Below are 17,036 nucleotides of genomic sequence, written 5' to 3'. Positions count from 1 at the left end.
ATCTGTAATCCATGCACTTGCCTGGTGCTTGCAGAGGCCAGAAGAGGGTATCAGATCTCCTGGAACTGGAATTACAGATGGTTGTGAGCTGATGTGTGTATGCTGGGAATTGGAACCAGGTTCTCTGAAAGATCGGTCTTTTAACTGCTGAACCATCTCTCGAGCTCCATTTTGCTTTGCTTTTAAAGGAACTGTATGTATCTCTTCCACTTATATTCCTTTGGCTATAACTTGGTTATTTGACCACCACTTGCAAGGGAGGCTGGGTAATAAGTTTTACCTTGGCAGCCATGTGTCCTACAAAATTTAAAGGTTTTTTTTTTTTTTTTTTTTTTTTTTTGCTGGTAGTTATTGTTATGTGTGTTTTACCTTTGTGTATGTATGTGCACCATGTACGTGCCTATACCTAGAGAGCTCAGAAGATGGTTTTGGAGATCCTGGAACTAGAGTTACAGATGGTTGTAAGCCACTGTGTGGCTGCTGAGAATCAAACCCAAGTCTTCCATAAGAGGAGCATGTGTTCTTTTTTGTTTTTGTTGTTTGTTTTTGGCTTTTTGAGACAAGGTTTCTCTGTGTAGCCCTGCTGTCCTGGAACTCACTCTGTAGACCAGATTGGTCTCAAATTCACAGAGATCCACCTGCCTCTGCCACCCGAGTGCTGGGGTTAATGGACAGTAGTTTGAGTCTGTGCTGGCACTAAGTGTAATGGACACCGATTGTAGCAAGGACTCGGTGCTCGCCTGCTGTGCCCCTCCCCACACTCCTCTCGATACAGATAAGTTATACCTCTTTCTTAAACAGTTTGAGTTGGCAAAAGTGTAATGTTTTAATTTCTCTGTGCCACTATTTTCTGCTTCTGATAATATTTGGAATATATTATATTACATGCTTAGATCCTGGTTTTTGAGTGTTTTTCCTATTGTGTGAGAATGTATACTAACTTTTCCTTAAGTTTTTATAGGTTATTTTTCTATGGTCAAAAATGGTCAGTTTTTTACAAAATGACCCTTATCCTGAAAAAATCTCTAATTAGTAATTTTATTAATATCTATTAAAATTATATTTATTATTTCAATATCTTCTGTTGCTGCTGGCATGGATCAGAAAGACCATTTTGTCTTGTTGCCATTATGAACATGGTTCTTAAGGCTGTTTTGAAATATTAACACTTAAAAATATAGTTTTCGGGGCTGGAGAGATGGCTCAGAGGTTAAGAGCACTGACTGCTCTTCCAGGGGTCCTGAGTTCAATTCCCAGCAACCACATGGTGGCTCACAACCATCTATGATGAAATCTGGTGCCCTCTTCTGGTGTCCAGGCATACATGCAGGCAGAATGCTATATGCATAATAAATAAATAAATCTTTAAAAAAATGTAGTTTTCAAGAAAGGCTTTATAATATACAAAATGGTATTTATAGAAAGATGTATCTGAGAGCTGGGCACAGTGTCATGCCTATAATTCCAGTACTTGGAAGGATAAGGCAGAGGATTGCTGGGTTGCAGAGTGAGTACTGTCTGAAAAAAGCAAGATTAAAAACAAAAGCAAAGTCATATATGAAATGTATCTGAATATAGACTGTTCCTAGACAAGAAATATTTTGTTCATTCAATGAAAAAATGAACATTTTTAGTAGATCAAAACTGTATTTTGAAGGGTATGAGAGTATAGCACACTTTGGAATGAAGTAGAAACATGAAGGGTCATTTGGAATTGATAGGGTTTCTTTATAGCACCAAACGTGATATCGTGAGGCCCATATATTATGTACGCGTCACCCCCTGCCAAGCACCTTCACATACATATGTTCTTTTGAGAGACAGAGTCTTGCTCTGTTGACCAGGCTGGCACTAAATTTGCAGTGGTCCTTTTGCTCCTGCATCCTGTGTGCTTAGATTGTGTCAAGTAGCACCACAACCAGCTGGCTGCTTGATATTTGTATTTCTCAAGTTATATGTTTATAATGGGATTTCCCTGTGATTTGTAAACAGTAGAACTATGAATATCCAGATTAATGTAACTGAAATCCTCCAAATAAACAGGGATTTGGTGAAAATGTTTTAGTTCAAAAGTCATTTGTGAGGTCTCGGGATACAGCCCAGTGAATGCTTACCTCGCATGCACACGCTTTTGGTTCTGTCCCTAGGGCCTTGGTGGTTGCTCAGAGAAATAAGTGCTTTTCAGAGTAAGTTCCTTTGAGTATGGGTTCTGGTGTAAGGGTGGCATATTGTTTACCCTTGGAGAATAATATGAAGTTGAAAATTACTCTTTTCATAGAAAATAAAATGATATTTCAGTTCCTAAGTTTGCCCATTGTATTATTTTGACTCATAATAGACATTTGAAGTTCCATATTACTCAGTGACAAGTTCAATAAATAAACAGAAAGGTAGGCACTTGAAAAGAGAAGTGTGTTGCTTTTTAATGATTGAAATGCAGGTTATTTAAAGGTATTTTGGGGCTGGTGGAGTCAGGAATAATTAATGTTCCCCAAAGACCCATCCCCATGACGTGCTTCCTCTTGCTAGGTCTCACTGCTTTAAATTTCTAGAATCTTCCCAGCACTACCTCTGTTGAGGTGTCAACCTTTTACATAATAGCCTCTTTGGGTAGGGAAAGCAATCTATAGTCAAACCAAATGTTAGGTCAAGAATACACACAGTTTCCTGAGCGGTGGTGGCACACACCTTTAATTCCATCACCCAGGAGGCAGAGGCAGGTGAATCTGTGAGGTGGAGACAACCTGATCTACAGAGCAAGTTCCAGGACAGCCAGGGCTCCACAGAGAAACCCTGTCTTGGGTGGGGTTGGGGAACTACACAGTTTTTCTTTGGATAAATATTTCCAAGGCTTATACTTTAAAGTTTGAACAGTGATCACTGATAGCAAGTGTTCTCTGGTGCGGCAGGAAAACTATCCAGTTTGTAGTTACCCAATTTAAGTCTAAAGGTTTAACCTCATTTAGGATTGTAGGAGTCAGTAACCGTGGGCGAGAAGGAAGAGAATTTTCATCTTGACATATCATTAGCTTCAGGGAGATTTTTGAAGAGTCAGGTTTATTTTTTCCTTGGACTGGTTCTTCTTATTTTAATTTACTTGCTCTATTTGAAGCATGCTATTATCCTGTTCTAAGACCCTTACTGAAGTACTTATGCTTCCTCTACCTCAGATACCCTTTGCCTCTAAAATGCTTCCTTAATTCTTGTGTTTCAGCTTGATGTTATATTTTATTAGTTTGTTTGTTTGCTCCATCCAGAATTGATACAAGTACAAGAATGTAGTTTTCAATTATTGATAAAACCGTGGCAGTTTTTTAGCCTTTACTATAGGGAAACTTTGGGATCCAGGATCAGCTGGATGATTTTCTCTTGATAAAACACAAAAGCAAAAGCTGACACTTTCTCCTAAACCACTTACTTTATGTTAGTCTTTTTTTTTTCTTTTTACATCTTCTATATTCTCTAAAATCCTCAAGAGTTTTCTTTTTCTTTTTTTAAATAATGGCATATGTGGCAGCAGTAGGTGCAGTAAATGTCTTTTGTTTATGTGCAAGTTCCTGTGTGTTGGGGACTTTCCACATTCTGTAAGGAAACAGTAGGTAGTTTAGAAATAAAGCATAGTTTCTAGTATTTCCAAAGAATTGGCCAGAAAATCAACTTTTAGCCCCTTATACAACATTTACTTAGTTGTAGAATAGCTTATTCTCTAAGAAATGTGTAAAACAAAATGTAAAGATAGAAGTTATAAACGGTTGACCTTTAAAGAGCTTGTTTGCTATGTGAAGATTTTGAAAAGTAAAATCAAATGTTGCTCTTTGGTCATCGTATGTCCTTCAGTCTGATAGCATCTGGTACCTGGGAAGGCAAGACAAGTCTGAATTAGACTTTTGTCCACTTTGCTGTTTATAAAGGTCTGTTCACTGTTCACTGAAGAAAAGACCATTCCCTTGATGATATCCTTAGTAAATAAAAGGACATTTTAATTTTAGTAGTAATTGGAATTTAACTTAATTTTGGTCACTGAACCAAAGATGATCTTCAACACTGTCTTTAGGGAAGAGGTCAGTAAACCATAGGACTCACTCCCTGTGTGCAATCACTGGGAGTGAGGATCCCATTCCTCCTCTGTCCTCAGCACGCAGCAGTATTTGTGCCTCCCATGCTGGGCTTGCAGGCACGTGCACCATGCAGATGTGTGCACCATGCCAGTGTGACTGACTAAGCATGCCAGCCAGTGTGACTGAGCTGCGTCACTGCCCTTTCTTAGGACTATGAGGGTTTTGTTTGTGTTAGTGGTTTGCCTGATAGTGTCCTTTGTCAGTTTATGTTTCACCAAGTTCGTTTTAAATTTTACGGCGCTATAATATGTTGAAATCTGAAGGTTCTTGAAACTACAGATACTTCCTCTAACCTATTTTGTATAAGGGTCACTTTCAGTAATGCAATAGATTAGGATTATGCTTTAATTTCAGAGTGAAAACTTGTTTTACTTTTCTAGCCCCTGGAAGTCAATCTTGGTAATTATATGAATTAGATGAATAAAAGTTTTCTATTTGAATATATATACCTTTTATAATTTGAAATTTAAAAACTACCAAGTTAGACATATAAACTAATGTGCTATGCTTTGTTGCCAAACTTGGTCTTTCTAGGCAGTTATACTTAAGCATGAACATTGACGACAAACTGGAAGGATTGTTTCTTAAATGTGGCGGCATAGACGAAATGCAGTCTTCCAGGGCAATGGTTGTGATGGGTGGAGTGTCTGGCCAGTCTGCTGTGTCTGGAGAACTGCAGGAGTCAGTACTCCAGGATCGAAGTTTGCCTCACCAGGAGATCCTCGCTGCAGATGAAGTGCTGCAGGAGAGTGAGATGCGACAGCAGGACATGATACCACACGATGAGCTCATGGTCCACGAGGAGACAGTAAAGAATGACGAGGAACAGATGGAGACTCATGAGCGCCTTCCTCAAGGACTTCAGTATGCACTTAACGTCCCTGTAAGTACGATCTCTAACTAGAAGTGTTAATACTGGAAGTCACCAAAGAAGTCACACAGTTTAAAGGCTAATCATTTGTTAGTAAGCCGTGGACAGCTATTAGATTTAAAAGGCAGAATTTTGTGTCACTATTTTAGAAATCTATCTTTTCCAACATTTATTTTTTGGTCAAGGTTATGTGTATACTAGATTTTAAGTGCTTGCTTTTGAAAGACTCTGAGTTTATTAGCATTTGGGTTTTTGTTTGTGTTTTTGAGACTGGATTTCTCAATGTAGCCCTCCCTGGCTGTCCTGGAACTAGCTGTGTAGACCAGACTGGCCTTGAGCTCACAGATCCACCTGCTAGGGTTAGAAGTGTGCGCCACCACCTGCCTAGCTTCTGTGTTCTTAAAGAGCACGGATCCTGAACCTTAAACCTATTTAGAGAAATATCACAGTCTGGGGGGTTTGTGCATCCTATTTCTGCCTTTTTCTTGTATGCTGTTGTGATTGACCCCAGGGATTCATGTGCACTAAGAACACTGTGCTGCTCTTCCCAAGCTTGCTGCTCTGCCTCATTTTCCTGGATGCCCCATTGTGCCTTTGTACACACTTGGTTGAATTCTGGCTTTGGAAATGACCAGCCCAGTACTCTTCCCTATCCTAGACATTAGGGTTCGACACTGAAGGTGCTCTCTTTGGCTTTTTGTTTGTGTTTGATTGATATTTGTTCACTTGCTTGTTTGTGGCAGACTGCCATTATATTGTCCAGGATAGCCTGGAAATTGCTGTGTGGACCAGGCCATTCTTAAACTTTCTGACATTTTCCTGCCTCTACTTCCTGAGTGCTGGAATTTCACCCAACCCCAAGAAAATCATTTTTAGGCATCTGTGTCTTTCTTGTCTCCTTCCACCTTTGTATTTATTTATAATTGTTTGTTTTGATAAAGAGGCTTGCTGTGTAGCCCAGGCTAGCCTCAAACTCTCTTGCTTGGGCTCTAGCTGTTCACCACCCCTCGTACTGGCATTTAGAGGCAGCTGACACCATGCCCAGTTGTCTGCCCTGTTTTTACTCAGTGATGGGTAAAACCAGAACCATATTCTAAGTCTACCTCTTCCACCACTGGGACTAGAACCTGAGGATCTTTTCCCCTTTATTATTAATGCTGTACTTTTTTTCTTTGCTTGAGGATCATCATATATCTTGACTGAATATTTACTTTAGCTATAACTCATTGTTGTTTTTGAGTGTACATAGTGCGTCTTCATCACCATCCTGCCACTTCTACAGACTCTAGGTTGAGCCCTAAATGGAGGCTGGTGAAGACTTGTCCAGTGTATCCCTTGATGGACTGTCGATTCTAGAAGGCAGTAGTTTTGTCTGGTTTTTTTTTTTTTTTTTTTTTTTTTTTTGCTGTATCCCAGGTGTTCACACAGTGTGAGTAACTGGATAACCATTGACAGCTGTGCATATGTGCACCAACTTGTACCTGCTCAACTGCAGGGGCCCCTTTATAGTGGATTACATGAATTGGTGTTTTGAGTGTTGAGTCGCATGCCTTTAATAAATTCTAGTATAATTCTTTTTATACGTTATTAGATTTGCTTTGATAATACTTTATTTTTTTAATTTATGAGAGTGTTCTACAGTTGTTTTTTTTTTTTTTTTTTTTTGCCTCTGATGTCATTGTTTAGTTTTGATGTTTGGTATTGGAAACCTCAGAATGAGTTAGGAACTGTCCCTGTTCCTTCCTGTCTGCTGGGAAAGAGGAGTGAGTTGATTCATATCCCCCTTACGTGCTTGCTTTCTGGTGCTTTCTATTTTGGAAGATTTCGAACTCTTTTGACAAATTCTCTTTGATAGATGCAGCCCTATTTAGGTCATCTATTTCTTCTATGAGTCTTGGCAGTTTGTTTCAAGAAACTGGTCCGTTCCGCCATGTTTTCCAGTTTTCAAACACAAAGCGTCCCCAGTTTTCTTTTATTGCACTTTTTATGCACACGTGGCAGCTTCTTTCCTGTGTGATAGCAGTAGTTTTCCCCAGCCTGTCTGTGGGCGTGTTCCTAAGTTTACAGCTGAGTAGTGCTAACCTGTGTTTGCAGTGTTGTGCAGCAGCTCTGCAGAGCTTCCTTGTCTTGTGAAACTGACCTTAGCTGGTGAGTACTACCCTGTGTAACCTCCCTCCAGAAGGGGCTGCTGATTGTGTTGATATCTTTAAGAAACTTCTTTATTTCATTGCTTTTTCTGTTGATATTTTTGGTTTTTTTTTAATTTATTTTATTTTTGATCATGTGTCCACCTGTGTGTCAGTGCATGTGAATGTGGGTCCCTGTAGGGACTAGAGAAGAGAAGAGGACCCTGGTGACAAGTCACCTGGTGTGGGTGCGAGCAAGCATGTCCAACACGTATGGACTGCTGGGGACAACCTGGAGGAATTTATCTTTCCTTTTCACTCTGTGGGACCTGGGAATTGAACTCAGGTCATCAAACATGACAGCAGGGGCCTTTACTGCTAGAGCCGTCTAACTGGCCCTGTTCTTCCTTTGAATTAATTAGGTATTGATTTTAGGTGCTTCTATCCTGACACGCACCCAGTACTATAAATTTCCCTCTAAGTGCTTTTGTGTCACACACAAATTTTGATGTTGAATTTATACTTAGATTCTCATTTCGTATATCTTTGATTGTTTTGAACTATGTATTATTTAGAAGAACATAGTTTAATTTCCAAGTATTTGATGGAGGGATATATATTTTTTTGCTGTTAATCTGATTTCTAGTTTTACTTCTTGTTGAAGAGTAAATACTATTTGATTGCTCTGTTAAGGCATCTTTTATGGACAGATTGTGGTCTACCTTGAGACATTTGAGAAGCGTATACATTATACTGTTGGTTGTATCCAGTAGTCTGTAGACTGCAGTAACTTTCATTGGACAGGCTGTCAGCCTGAACCCTCTTTGTCTTTTACTTTCTGTAGTGATCTTTCCAAATGAGATAGAACTTCTTAGTAAAATGACTTCCTTGACTCCTCCTTGCTGAACAGCTAAAATGCACCCACTTCTTTCTTAGGAGGTTACTGCACTCTCTCGTTAGGAGACTTTTAGGAAATCAGACTGCATTAGTTCACCAGGTCTACTATGACATTTTCTGTTTCTTTTGTACATGGTATATTTATGCCTGTGATATTCTTCTTCTTCTTCTTCTTTTTTTTTTTTTTGTTTTTTGTTTTGTTTTGTTTTGTTTTGTTTTGTTTTTCAAGACAGGGTTTCTCTGCAGCTTTTTTAGAGCCTGTCCTGGACCTAGCTCTTGTAGACCAGGCTGGCCTCGAACTCACAGAGATCCGCCTGCCTCTGCCTCCCGAGTGCTGGGATTAAAGGCGTGCGCCACCACCGCCCGGCAATGCCTGTGATATTCTTGTTGACGTTTTAGCTTTTGAAAATTTTCTATTTGTATGATTTTTATTATGGCCAACTTACTTTGCATTTCTTTGCTTGTAAGATTTTTGTTATCCTTTAAGGCTTATTTTCTAGGTCTTGCCTTTAAATATTATGAGTTTAATTTTTTTTCATTATTTTTGATTATGTGTATGTGTCTTTCTTTTTTTGAAATAGGGTCTCTCTGTTTTGTAACTCTGGCTCTCCTGGAACTCACTCTGTAGACCAGGATGACCTTAACTCACAGAAATCCACCGCCTCTGCTTCCCAAGTGCTGGGATTAAAGGTGTGCGGCCCCATATAAGGGTATATGTGTGTTTGTGTGTGTGGATGGATATGTGCATACGGAGGCTCGAGGTGTCTTCCCTGGAGCTGGAGTAACAGGCAGTTGTAAGCAGGCTGCTGGTAACTGAGCTCTGCTTTTCTGCAAGATTGGTATGCATTTTTAACCCCCGAGCTATCTCTCTAGTCCCAAATTTTATGTTCTAGATACTGGGGCTATAGGAGGCAACCCAGGGTTTTGAGTGAAGATGAATTTTGATTTTAATTGAGGAAAGATTTAAATTGAAAAACTCTGTCTTCATCTCAGAGTTCAGACAGCTGCCTATATGTAATCCACAACCCATCAAAATATAGAATGTTTTCATTATTCTAGATGGTTGCCTTGTAATTCTTCCTAGTCATTTACCTCCTAGTAATTTACCTCCTAGTCTTTTACCTCATTTACCTAGTCATAATTGTTCTTATTTTTTTTCTGTCTTAGTTTATTGTTGTCTTTCTTGGAAATTTTATGCAGTTGAATTATATGTAGCTCTCATGTCTGGCTGCTTTGGTGAAGCATATTACTAGTTTATATCTGTGTTGACTGAATATTTGTACTTCATTGTTTTTCCTTGTTGATTAATGTTTTATTGCTTTAATATCTGAACATCCATGATCTTATTATTCCTTGTATGTGCTTTTTCATTTTAATAAAGCTACTATTAAATATATTTATTGTGCTTCTCTTTTTCTGCATTTTTGTGTGTCTTCTCTTGAGTTTTGATTCTATTTGACTGACTTAGCGTCTATCTTTAAGTCAGAATCACTTTTCGACTCTATCCTCCTGGTAAAATTTGAAATCAGCTAGAATAATATCTCCAGTTTTGTTATTGTCCTTGTATTCCATGTGCAGACTCGGTCTGAGTTCAGAGCTAGCTGGGCTTTTATTGTGGATCATGTTTGATTCTAGGTATTGGTTTGATTATAATCAACATTTAAACATAGTGGCTTTTAACTCATCAGAGAGTATACCTCTGCAGGTTTTTAGGTTTTCTTTAAATCACCCCAGCATTGTCTATGGTTTCCAATGTTGTGTAATTGAACATATTTTGTTTGGATGCTGTAGCAAATAGTATTGTTTAAAGTATCAGTTTTTAGTTGATTACAAACAAGGATAAAGAACTGCAGTTGCTTCTCCTGCTGATTCTGTATTCCGTGATCCTGTTAGAGTTGCCTGTCAGTTCTCAGTTACACTGCATATTCCACTTGCTTGCCAGCCAACACATTCACCTGAGCTTCCTTTCTTTCTGGAGAACCTTTTGTCCTGCCTGGGATCTAACATCTTGAAAAATATCTTTTAAGAAATGTGTTTGCTTCCTGACCATTGTATCTAGCACCTCAAGCCTACTAGGCAAATACTACCCTTGACCTGCATTGACCTCCATACCCCGATCCCTGCTTTGGCATTTTGCATTGGGTAGGCTTCCCATGCAGAACCCTAACAGCTTGGAGACTGAGAAGCTCTTGGTTAGGTGATAGGAAAGAGCAGAAAGGGAAAGAGACAAAAAGTTAAACATTTATAATCAATTCCTGCCCCCTTCCTAGCCCTCTGCCTACTTCAAATCTGGTTTCCACTCTGTAATTTGGTGGTTTTGAGGATATTTTATTAATGAAAGCAACAATGTGACTTTTTGAGACTGAGTTTTTCACTTGACATATAAATGAATCAGAGCTGTTATTTGTAATCTATTGTTGTTAGGTCATAGGTCAGCATTCTCTTATTGAAAGACAGTGTGGTTGTTTGTTTCAGCTAGTATGTAAAAAGCTGTTATGAACATAAGTACCTGGGTTTTGTGTGAATATAGGTGTTTCTATCTGCAGAATGACTGTCCTTCCATGTTCATAGCCCATCACCTACCATGACCACTCTTAACATTTTGCTGTGTCTGTGTTTTTCATAGGCTATTGCTTACAGGATTGTGAAGGCTTTCCCTTCTTATTAGCACGTTGGAACTTTTCTCGACTCCTTATTCTTTCCAAATGTCTGCTTGATACTCTGGTTGTATGGTTACCCAAGCTGAGCTGTCACTTCTCCTAAGATAATGATAAGTGAAACTTAAAGATTGGTCATGCTATTCAGCAGATGCTCAGGATTTGGGATTTGTGCAGCATTGTTTCATACTGGGATGTAAATAGACAAGAGGAGTTTTTTCTCTTTCTTCTTAGACACATATTGCTGTTGGTGGCAAGGAATCGGGTTTGGGCTTTAAGTATGCCTTGCTTTTCATTGAAAAGAGAGTTTCACCTAGAGCAGTACAATCCTGTTTCTCAGTGTGTGTAGACTTAGAGTAACAGGCTGCTCTCAACATTCTTTTAAGAGTGTGTTTTGAAAAATGACATTGAGCATGCTTTTCTTCTTTCCTTTGTTCACACACTTGGAGATCACAAAGAACCCCATTTCATATTACCTCTGGCTAGTTTAGAATTAACAGTTGGGTTTTCTCAAGCTGTTAATGACTTTAGATTCTGTGCGCATAGAAATTCTCTCAAGTGTCTATTGAAAGTTATAGCTAAAGGTTCTTATTTGTGACAACTTCATTCTTAAGATTTATTTTGTTTTCTACTCTCAATGAGTAGAGATTAACTTTTTAGTGTGTAGCTTACTCATTGGACATTTGTTCTCTGATATGCACATTTAAATTAAAACTGCACTTCCTTAGTCTCACTGGGGACACTTGTCAGCTGTTTGGTGTCTGTTGGGCAGCGTCCATGCAGGCTTATTTTATCACCTCGTCTGTTAGAAGCTTTGCAACCAAAACCAAGTTCATCTTAGAAAATTAAAGAAGATGTCGCTTACCTTCTTACTCTTAATGTGTTGATAAAAGAAGATTTGAGAACTCGTAAACGTTTATTTTCTTTTCTTTTCCATTTTAGTGACAAGCATTTTTAACAGGAAAGGTGTGTGTGTGTGTGTGTGTGTGCGCGCGCGCGCGCATGCGTGCTCAAAATGGGAGCAAATTATAATGGACAATATTTGTCTTCTCATAAATCATTGGATTGTATCACTTTAGTGAAAAGATTTTATAAATTGGGAGTTTCTGAAAATGCATGTTCTTGTCACAGAGGGGCATACAGAAAATATTTTAGCTGTATATAACCCCTGAAAGATCTACTTCAGCATTTGTGTGGTATTCTTTTAAACATCTTTTTAGGTAAAGCTTACACGTGAAGGTCAGTGTAAGGTTACCTCCTTGCAGGAGACAGTTCTTACCTTCCGCTGTGTGAGTTCAGGGAACTTACTCCAGCCATCAGGCTTGGGGATGGGTGCTTGTAGCTGTTGCAGCTTCTCAGTGGCTCTGTGTGACATTTTAAGTCATGAGTTTCTGTGCTGTAGCTATACTTCAGTGTGCTTTGTTTCTTTGAACCAGTTTTTAATAGGCCTGGAAACTCAAAATGTATTTGGCCATTGGAGTTCTTACTGTTTTGCTTTGAGTTCTTATTGTTTTTCTGTTTTGCTTTGGAGTTACAAATTTTTTCTGAAATCCTATCATTAAGGAAGATGGCATAGGCGATTATAATTATTTTGTATACTTTTTCAAAGTCATTTGTAAGTTATAGTCTGTTCTTAATTACTATTGCATATCTTCAGATTCATTTGGGAGAGTCAGTAGTAATTTGTTACGTTTGTGAGCTGTTGATTCTTGGCTTTTGTTAGGGCTGTGTTTTAAGAGGATGTGTATTTTTAACATTCATATACTTTCTAACTTCAACATAGCCTGGATATAATTTTAGAGGCAGTTGAATTAGTCTTCTGTTGGTTAGAATAGGGAATAGCAAACTTGTCAGCTCTAGGTTCTTCTTGTGTACTCCTGTGCTTCAAGTCCTTAGAAGTCTTGCTTGACTGGGATCAGTTTGTACACTGAGAAAACATGGCTGACTGAACCTTCATAGTCTTTGATGAGAATTATGTTATTGTTTACAATTATTGATGTCAGTTCTTTTTATTAGTTTATATATTGAGACTGGGTTATACTAGTTTTGACTGACCCAGAACTCACTATATATATGTAGTCTTGGGCTGGCCTCAAACTCACAGACATGCCCATCTCAGTTCAGTTTGTAAGTGGATGATTTAGAGTAACAACTTTTACAGGTTGAGCTACTTAACTGTAAGTAGTACTTTAGATTTTGGCCTTTTCTTTTGGATTTTGTACTATTTACATATGAATAAGATTTTGGTGATGGGACCCAGGTAAAAGCAGGAGAGTCAGTTTTGTTTCACAAACACCTTGTTGCACAGCCTGTAGATGACATAAGATAACGTTGTGCAGTGTGTCTACTTTGTGTGCTGAGTGCAGTCTTATACAGGGAGCGAAGGCCCCAAGGCCCCACTTGGGCATCATGTCAGCACTCTGATAGAGATTTTGGAATTTGGAATATTTTGTAGTTTTTGGATTAGGAATGCTTTATTTGTAGTGAGCAAACCCAACATACTCTGCTTTTCACTGTTTTCCTCTGATCTTAAGTGAATATGACCCAACTCACCATCCCTTTACATAGGCGGATGTAAATTATTATAGATTTCTCTGGATGGCTTCATGAGAATTTCTAAGTTGGATTTCGTTTAGGTCAGGGCTAGAGGGTCAGAGGTGTCTATTGTACTTGTATTTTATAAAATGACCAGGTAGTTATTAGAGATGTTAAAATACTATGATAAGAATAATATCTCACAAAAAAAAGGTAAAAGTTCTTTAGGCTTTTATATAACTCAGTTACAGAGCGTTTACCTAGGATGAGCAAGGTCCTGCTTGGGGTTTAATCTTCAGAAACAAACCACACACACGCACACACACACACACAGTGTGTGCCAGTGTCCAGTCTCTAGAAACACACGTGTTCAACCTCTAGAAACACACACAGTATGTGTGTGCGCGTGCATGCGCCTGCCTGACTGCCATCCTGCCTGGATGGATACCTGGGGATTCCTTGTTTCTGTGTTTAGCCTATTCTGATCATAAAGAGATTACTATATTGGTGTCTTAGAAAATTTTAAATTTGTAGACAAACATTGATATATTTATTTCTATGTAGTATGCTTTAGAGATATTATAAATAAGAGTTCCATCATCACATTTGAAATTGCGCTTATTTAATGATATTTTGTGTAGATTTTCATGTCATTGCATATAAAACTGCCTTGTTTATTTTACTAGCCAATTAAATGGTATACTATTTTTTACTTGACTTTTATGTTACTGCTAGGTCTGTTTGAGTGAAATAATGATAAAGGAATGCTTGTGCATGTATCTATACACATTTAGATTCTGCAATACATGTACATGTATTATTAGATCAGAACACTCATAAAGAAAATTGGAAGTATTCCAGGAGTGGCACAGCCACCACAGCAAGCCACTTCCCCATCACCATCTTCCCATGGGATCCAAGACCTGAGATAGAGGCCGCCTGCCAGACTGAACCCTCATTCATCCTCTGCCTGTACTTAATATCTCTATAAATAACATAGCAGAAGGGTTTTAAAGCACATTTTTTGTGTTCACATATGACCCTGAGAAGGTAGCAAATGTTCTCATAGGCTAGAGAAGACAAGTAAAAGAGAATCAGTAGATGGGAGTATATCTGTGTCTGTAGATATTCCTGTCCTCTGATGCACATGTATATGTATGTAGATAGATACTTTTTATTTAACTTCGTTTATTGTTATTTGGGGTGAGGATGTGTGCCATGGCACATGTGGAGGTCAGAGGACAACTTCGTAGGAGGCAGTTCTCTCTCCCTTTGTCTTTCTGTGGATTCTAGAATTAAGCTCAGGTTTAACATATTTGTAGTTACATGCTTTGCCTGCATGCATGTCTGTGTACCACATGTATGCTTTGTGCTTACAGAAGCCTGAGAGGGTTTTGGATCCTCCCTCCTCCCCTGCTATAACTGAAGTTACAGACAGCTGTGAGCTGCCATGTAGGTACTGGGAATTGAACCCTGGTTCTCTGGAAGAACAATCAGTGCTTTAACCTGAGCCGTCTATCTAGCCCTGAAAGGAGTTTAAGTGAAAGGAAAGATTAACGAGCTTTTAGCTGTATTAAATTATCGCTAGCGAGACGTATAAAGGAAGCTATTTTGTAGCAGTTAGTAGCCCTCTGCATGTCTAAGCAGCCACACATCTGCAATATGTGCTGGGGATTAATGGCAGATATGTTTATTTGGTACCTTAGGCTTTAAAAGTATTCTTTTTGTAACATTATTTGCTTTTTTCTGGTAGGAAGTGGCTATTACTGTACCAGTGGACAGCTATGGAAATGACTGAACTAATGAGTAGCTTCATGAATCTCTTGTGTACGGCTATCAGCTGCTCTTTTCTTTTACTCCCCCCCCCCCTCATGCGTGAGTGCATGAGTATGTTGCAGGCTTGTGAGCTTATCAGTTTAGTCAGGATTGTTTAGACAGCATGGGTAAAGGGTGGCTTACTGGTGGCTGTACCACGAAAGAAATGCTTCTTCCTTCCTCCAACAACCATTGACTACATATAAATCTCAGGGAGAGAGGGTGCCTTGTGGGCTCTCCCTTCTGTGAAGGGTTGTTGAGAGGCCCAGGTGCATTCCAGCCCTGCCCAGACAGGCACTGCTGGTGTGAGTTGTTGAGTGCCCTCGATGTCTTGGTCTCAGACTATAGCACGGGAGTAAGAGACCTGACTCAATTTCCTTATTGGCAACAAGGGTATGAGAAATAATCCACAGAAAATAGGAGTTAGGGTCTTAGTGTCACTGGATATAGAAGACTTAGATGCAAATTTTTCATTCTCTTTTAAATAATGCACTTTTAAGCAAGACTTAATCTTTTTGGGCCTTAATTTTGTTTTCCAATGGGGTTAAAACTTAACCTTGGAATTACTTTATAACTGCAATACTGTAAGAGTCTAGAGACTATGTATTCCTTACCCACCACTCCAATTCACAGTATTCTTAGCGCTCAGACAGAACCTGGCATGTGGAGCCTAAAGCTCTGCATTTTTGACAGTGCCACAGTTGTGATCTTGTATCTATCCCCTTCAGGGAATCCAACAGGGGACATATGTGCCATGAAACTTTATCATTTAAGGTGGTGTTTGCCAGGTTTCCCCACTGTAAGTTGATGACTTTTGTTGTAATTGTCAAATTATCTTTGAAGAGATACATTGACACACTGTGTTTATCATTTCAGTATGGCTGTTTATTCAATAGGATTATAATCCAATTCAGCCATTGCTTGTTTGTTCGTTCATTTTGTTCCAGGCAGAGCCTGTAGGGATTCTTCCCCTCATTTGGCTCCTTTTGCCATATTCTGACCCTTTTTCATGCACTTGCGTTTCTGGCACCATGGCGCTGTAGTTTTCACCACATACTCTGTTTTTTCCTGTCCTAGATGTGGAATCAGCTATTTCCTAAATAGTCATTGGTTTGTTATAATTGGATAAGGATAAATAGAAACTAAGTTTTGGGTGCTGGATGCAGTGAGTGTCATTCCTTCTTGGTGATCTCAGCCGACAGAACTAGGAAGTACAGGTATGTCTGCTCACCCACATGTGTGTGCAGCATTTATACGAGTGCCTTTATTTTGATGGGGACGCACATTTCTGTGAAAAGAGAGTGGATGGAGGAGGAGAAGAACATGACTGAGGTGTGTCTAAATCAACTGCCACTTTGGTGTGGGACACTTCACACTCTTAAACTGAGGACTTGGAAGAGTTTTTCCTGTGTTGGTTACATTTAATATTTACTATATCAAAATTCAAAATGAAGTAATTTAAAGTTTTATCTTAATATATAAAACAAAAGTAAGTAATAACATCTTTGTTAATAAAAGCCTTAAAAACATTTTGGATTTGTTTATATTTTATACTTTAGAGTATTTTTTCCTACATGTATGTCTTTGTGCCACATGTATGTCTAGTACCCATGGAGGTCATAGAGTTGGAACTGTACTTATAAGCAGTTTGAGCCACTGTGACATTGGAAGCAAACCTAAGTCCTCTGTAAAAGCAGCATATGCTCCCAAACACTGAACCATTTTTTTCAGTTCCAGTCATTTTGCTGTTGTTTTGGTTTTGGTTTTAGTTTTGAGACAGTATTTCTTTATGTTGCCTTAGAAATTGCTCTGTAGACCGGGCTGGCTTTGAAATTAAAGAGATCCATTTGCCTCTGCTTTCTGAGTTCTGGGAGGCACCACCATGTCTGGTCTTGTTTCGTTTTAAAGATCTACTCTCTGTCTCTCTCTCTGTGTAAATTTCTGTGCACCATGTGTATGTAGGTGCCCTTGGAGGCCAGAAATGTCTGATCCTCTAGAACTGAGGCACAGGTAGTTG

At 38.9% G+C, this 17,036-nt stretch overlaps 1 protein-coding gene across 1 annotated transcript in view; it reads left to right on the top strand.

Moving 5' to 3' along the window:
* The window catches only part of Znf148 (zinc finger protein 148), a 123,187-nt gene that overhangs the window by 52,946 nt on the left and 53,205 nt on the right, over positions 1–17,036 (top strand). The window contains 1 exon segment of the mRNA XM_038345488.1: positions 4,653–5,001. Within this exon segment, the coding sequence (XP_038201416.1) occupies positions 4,669–5,001 (333 nt within the window). The 5' untranslated portion in view covers positions 4,653–4,668.

The sequence above is a fragment of the Arvicola amphibius genome, chromosome 10 (assembly GCF_903992535.2).
Source record: "Arvicola amphibius chromosome 10, mArvAmp1.2, whole genome shotgun sequence".
NCBI classification, from domain to species: domain Eukaryota; kingdom Metazoa; phylum Chordata; class Mammalia; order Rodentia; family Cricetidae; genus Arvicola; species Arvicola amphibius.
This window is presented reverse-complemented; position numbering and strand designations above follow the sequence as displayed.